Source organism: Medicago truncatula, chromosome 2 (genome assembly GCF_003473485.1).
Source record: "Medicago truncatula cultivar Jemalong A17 chromosome 2, MtrunA17r5.0-ANR, whole genome shotgun sequence".
NCBI classification, from domain to species: Eukaryota; Viridiplantae; Streptophyta; class Magnoliopsida; order Fabales; family Fabaceae; genus Medicago; species Medicago truncatula.
This window is the reverse complement of record NC_053043.1, coordinates 16,035,234-16,041,233: the sequence shown is the minus strand read 5'-3', so window position 1 is coordinate 16,041,233 and position 6,000 is coordinate 16,035,234. Positions and strand designations below refer to the sequence as shown.

The 6,000-nt window shown below is 30.8% G+C and overlaps 1 protein-coding gene across 2 annotated transcripts; it reads right to left on the bottom strand.

The window, feature by feature from the left end:
• Positions 1–215: 215 nt before the first annotated feature.
• On the bottom strand, positions 216–3,705 carry LOC11445388 (uncharacterized). 2 transcript variants are annotated; one of them, XM_003594915.4, is made up of 3 exons: positions 3,183–3,705; positions 1,354–1,598; positions 216–956 (listed from the first exon to the last, which is right to left on the bottom strand). In XM_003594915.4, exons 2-3 carry the CDS (start codon positions 1,594–1,596, stop codon positions 438–440), a joined length of 762 nt encoding a protein of 253 aa, XP_003594963.1. In that variant the 5' UTR covers positions 1,597–1,598; positions 3,183–3,705; the 3' UTR covers positions 216–437. The 2 variants fall into 2 exon arrangements, with proteins under 2 accessions (XP_003594963.1, XP_039686410.1); XM_039830476.1 differs by lacking the exon at positions 3,183–3,705 and adding an exon at positions 1,667–2,903.
• Between the last annotated feature and the right edge of the window lie 2,295 nt (positions 3,706–6,000).

Here is a 6,000-nt window from a genome sequence, read left to right as displayed (position 1 = left end):
TTCTCTTATCTTACTTTGTGGTGGTACATTATTTATTTATTTTTGGCATAACAAGGTTCAAGATAACAACATAGTCAAATTGAGAAGTTGGGCCAAGAAGGAATATTAAGCTTTTTAATTTGATATATAGTCTTTTGAGAGTGGACTTTCCTTACATACTTAAAATTCACATAAAGTATCAAGTTATACTAGGTCTGAAAATAACATGTTGGACATAAAAGTAATTTAAGAATCACTTGATACTAACTCTTATCTATATACAGAAAGTGACACACTCATATATAAGTTATCCATTTTATTGGAATAAAGTAAAAAAACTCATCTAGGAATATTATCACATCACATGAACCATATATAATAAATTGAGTGGTCCATATGTTTAGTAAATAGGAATAATATTAATACAATTAAACAAGTTAAATAAATTAAAGTCTCTTCTATTTAAGCTTTAAACCTTGAGAAAGCCAATGTGGCCCCTTTTTATCTTGATCAAATGTAACACTAGAGCTGCTCATTGGTGTAGTGGGGTCACTATAATCTCCAATTCTATCTGATTGAAAAGAGAGATAAGAATTTAACTCCTTAGTTTTCATTCCATTTGGAAGCATATAAGATTTTTTCTTCTTATTCTTAGTTTCATTGCTTCCTATACATAAAGTCAAATCCACTTCCATATCTTCATCGCAATCACTTGTTGCTGGCTTTTCAAGATCAAAATCTTTTTGTCTTTTCTTGATTATTTCTCCTGAACAACTTCCACTTCTTTCCTTTATGTATAATTCCTCTTTCAAAATTTGGACATGGCTAAATGAAATTTGTGTTGGTTTTTGTTGTTGAACAAAATAAGGTTGGTTTATACCATTCATAGGGGTCCAAAATTTATTTTGATTGCCTTCATTTTTGTGTTCATCCATTAGCATTTTTTGCACATTGTATACTCTATGTAGTTCCTTTACCTACAAATGTTCAAATACTAATTAATAATTTTTCAAACTAATCACAACTTCAATTAATTGCATATCATGCATCAAACAAAAACATACTTGGTAAACTATGAAGCACGGATACGGGCACTGACACCAGACACTGACACGCCGATACAGCTAAAATTTTGAGAAAATTACATAATTCAGTGTAATTATATGTGACAGTGTCGTGTAGGCGTATTGTGTCCGACACAGGGACACGCCTAATTCGAAGAGTGTTCGTGCTTCATAGTTGGTAAATGACAATAGGTTCTAATAAAATTGACACAAGTAATGTTACATATCATGCTATGCAACCTTATGGTACAAATTGAATGGAAACTTGAATTTTGCATGATAAAGCATACTTACTACATTGATATGATACCTGGTTTTTGAAGATGTCCTCTTGTATCTGCATTGTCTTTCTAATGGATTCCATGTTGTTTCTGTCAAGTATTCTATCCATTGGATTTTGCAAGTTATTAACTCCAATACTGCAATGTTTGTTACTCACTTTCAATCCTTTGTTCTGATAATGCTCCCAGGCATCAACACCAACCACAGTGAAGTTGTTGCAATCTTTTGAGTATGCTAGAGGATTTATGGAATATTCAATTTTTGTTCCCATTCCTGAAATGTAAATCGATACTTATAAGTTTGGACCAAATAATGAGTTTCCAAAAAAATAAAAAACTTACAAGCTTGTTTCTAACGATCATAAACTATGAAGCACAGACACTGAACTAGACATTGACACTTCGACAATTGAATGTAGCAACATATGTCGATGTCATGTCAGTCTCAAACACCAGACACGACTTCAATCAGATTGAAGTGTAGGAGATCATAAGACTTTAAATTTTAGACCTAGTAAATGTAATGTAACAGACATTATTAGATTTGTTAGTTAGTTAGTTAAATCAGTTAAGAAACAGTTTACAATTGTTATTAAGTTAGTCATTCAAAGCCATGAATATCAGACACGATACTCATATTGATATGTCGGCACCGGTAATAATTTGAGAAAATAAAAGGATGGAATATAAGTACATATGTTGGTGTCCGACACCAATACGTGTCAGTCACTATATACGTCTTCCATCTGAAGTGTCAGTGCTACATAACACAATTGTAAATTGTTTATAACTGATTTTAGAGACTAACAAGTCTAATAGGAAACAACAATTGCAAAAATAAATCCCCTTTCTGTTTGTGCTTAAGAGAATTAATATTATTTAATTTTGTGAAGAAATAATTTGAAAAGTGGATCTAAATATCCAAACACTAAATATTAATGGAAACCTTATTCTAAGAATATTTTGACACCAACAATAGAAATTCAAACCATGATCTGAAAATATTATCTTGCAAGATTTTGTTGCTGCCTTTTTGTATGCATAGATTCAAGCCATATATAGCAACTGTACTAACATTTTAGCCTTTTCAAAAAATAAAATAGAAACAGTACTAGTTTCTTGTTTGAGTAAATTTGTCAAAACAGAGGAAACTTTACTAAACCAAAAATAGAAGAAGAACTAGTCAGAGAGAATTTTCTTAAAAAAAGTTCAAAAGTGTAAACAAAACATTTCCAGAAACTTTGATGATGAATGAACATTATATGCAGGCATTTATGTGTGTCTGTCACAAAACTAGGACCATTACTGTGGTCTTCATCCACTATTACTAGAAACTGTGCACAGAAAAGTATTGTGTTTGTTTCTCATAAAGCATGTCTCAAGTGAAAAGAAAAAAGTTGTTTATTTTTCTTTTCCAAGAGCAATAACAGCAAAACTTTATACATACATATTGAAGCTCAAATGAAGATTCAAAAAAATAAATTAAAAGATTACACCCTTCACATATATATACACTTAAGCTCTATGAAGCACGGATACAAACACGGACACCAGACACGACACATATCCGACACCGGGACACGCCCAATCTGATGAGTGTCCGTGCTTCATAGTTTAAATTTAAATGTTAAAGACATGTCCATGTAAGAAAAAAATTTCTTTTTATGCTATTCTTGAAAAAAAATTATGCATCAACTTTCTCAGTTAATGAAGTACTCAAGAAGCATTAAATCTAAGAACTTCAACACCTTCATGTTATTTGAGTGAAGAAAAAAGAGTACTCAAGAAAAGAAAAAAAGGGTTATGAATTATGATTAGGAAAAGATATATATGCTTTAAAGTTGATGTAAAAGATCACCTGTTGTAAGAAGTAGCAAAATTGCAGCTTTGTTTGAAGAAGTTCATTGAACATGTTCTTCACTCATGCCAACATTTTTATCCATAAAGTTTAATACTATTAAACCAATACTAATATAACACAAGTGGATGATTAATATCTTTATGGTTTTCCTTGAATCATGGTTGGAAAAAATAAAAATAAAAGGACGGATGAATCCAAGTACTGAAGAATTTGGAGATAGGTCATAGACAGCATGAAGACACTTGGCAGTTCATATTCTTTAGGTTTGAAACATCAACAAAGCAACCAGGTGAACAATTTTTTATATAAAAACTGGAATATTAATCATGTTGTTGAGGTAATAATTTAGGTTTGACAGGCTGTGAAGGAAGGAGGCAAGGCAAAAGCTGGAGTAGCAATGTGTCTGTATATGTTTATGAGAGTCTGAATGAATGATTTTGTGTTGAGAGAGAGAGAGGGATATGTTATTATAATATGAATATATTTTGTATTTGTAACATATGCTTTAGTTTATGAGTTTAATGATATGCAATCACACTAAAAAAAATATTTTAGTTATATGTCCAATCACATCCCATTGTGTATTCATATTCTTGAGATGCTTTAGGAAGTAATAAAATAAAGTTGCATCTACAATGAAATGTGATTTATGGTGGACTACCTTAATAGATGATCCATGGTAAACTAAAATATAATTGACGACATCTTTCGAAGGTAGATTTCTACATCTTTTTGGTTGAAATGGTGATTTGATCGTATTTTTTTCTCTGTTCATATTTGATCGGTTTAGTTTGAATAAAACAAGAAAAAACGAATACGAGTTAAGTTTTGAAACATACATGTTCATTTTCTCGTGTTTTTATCTGATCAAAACCGATTAAGTTAACATATCAACTTTTAGGACGAGGAAAGTTGCAATCTTATGCTCTAGATAAATAACCTCCGTCATCGATCGAATTTCAAATGATTTTTAAGTATCGATTCACATTGAACCACCTATCAAAATGGTCCACCTCATGTATTAATTTCTTGTATAATATATTATAAATATACATTTAGACTTTACTGTAATGTGTGGAAAAGAATGGGAGAGTAGGGGCCACAAAGTTGCATAATAATAATAATGAAAACAAATGACACTCCTAAACATGAGCCAATGTAGGCCAGTGAACAAGATATTCCAGACAAAGTCTTTGTATAGGACTTGATCAAGATATGCATGAACAATCAAAGTTTCTTTCTTTGTAGGACCTACCATCATTTTCTTTTTCTTTGTTTTTTGATATCCAACGATTGAGATTTGATTATTCTTTCCGTACATGCAGAACAATATCTACAGTTATCTCTTGAGTTTCAGATTGAGATTTCACCACTGTACTAATTATTTCAGGTGTTTTATTGGGATTCTATATAGTTTGGAAAGTGTAAATTTCATTGGCTTGGGATTTGAAATTGATAATGGACTCTATAGTATATTAACACTTCTTAAAATGATCTATTGTTCGACATAGGTCGGGGTCTGATACCGATCCATATGATTATATTAGTGCAGTATAAACGATGTATCGGTATCGATACTTCATCATAAATAATGATTACTTTCATATACATAAAAGTCTTGTTGAAAGCTATGATTAAGGATCATGCCTAAACTTCTTCTCAAATCTAGAAAAACTAATTGACAAGAATTTTCAATGAAAAACTTTTCCTTTGCCTTTACTTCAAATGAAAGGATTGACAACATAAATAACAATTTTTTAAAAATAAAATTGGCCCTTTTCCTTATATGCTGCTAAGTTTTATTTTGGTTATTATTTTCATGTCAGTCCAAAAAAATATATCCGTGAAAAGCAAATTTTGTTTCAACTTTGAATAAAGAAGTGAATTTAAAACCTACTATTTTGAATTTCTATATGCTAGAGCCTAGAGGACTAAGGTGCTATAAAATAATACTATGATTGAAAATTGAACATTGAAAATAATGATAATGGAATAAATGTTTATGTATGAACTAGAGAAAGAAAGCATGATCTATTGTGCATCCAATATGGATGTTCCCACTGCAGGTGTGTCCCATCTTCACTATTTTAGTGTTACTGTCACATCTAGGTTTTCAATATCTCTACAATCCAAATTTAACCATGATTTTTCTGTCTAAATTGTATTTGATTGCGATTCTCTGCAATATTAAGAATCGCAGAAGAATGATGCGATCATAGTTGCAATTAGGTTGCATCAATTGTGTTCGTACTCGGGCAACTTTTTATTATATCAAGTATCGTAACCTAACTGCGATGGCAATTTAAAACCTAATAAATGTTGATTGAAAAAATATGAAAATATTTCAAGGAACCTTATTAAATATAAGTTGTATGAAAAAGTATTGAAACTTCAAGTTTTTCCCAAGAGTTGTCGGTAGTTATTTGAAAAAAACATAAAAATCAGGATTGAAAGAAAAGAAACTTGCCCCCACAATGTAGCATCATTTTCATCCAACAGATGAAGGGTGAAGAAGGACTTTCAGTAATAAATTTTAAAAATCCAAAAATAATCTTAAAAGATTCCAAAATTGTGATCCAGATAAATATAAGGTCCACACAATCCTTGTATGTTTATGATAATTAAGCAATGTGTAGATTTTTCTATTTAAAACATTTCCTTTCATTATAGATATATGTGGACATGCCAGTTTGTACTTTTGTTTTTGAGTTCTCCTATCCAAAATCTCCTTTGGTGGCTAGCTTTTCAGATAACTCATAGTTTTGTAAAAGGATCTAATACTAGTATGCTACATTTGATTCTACAAATTGCACAC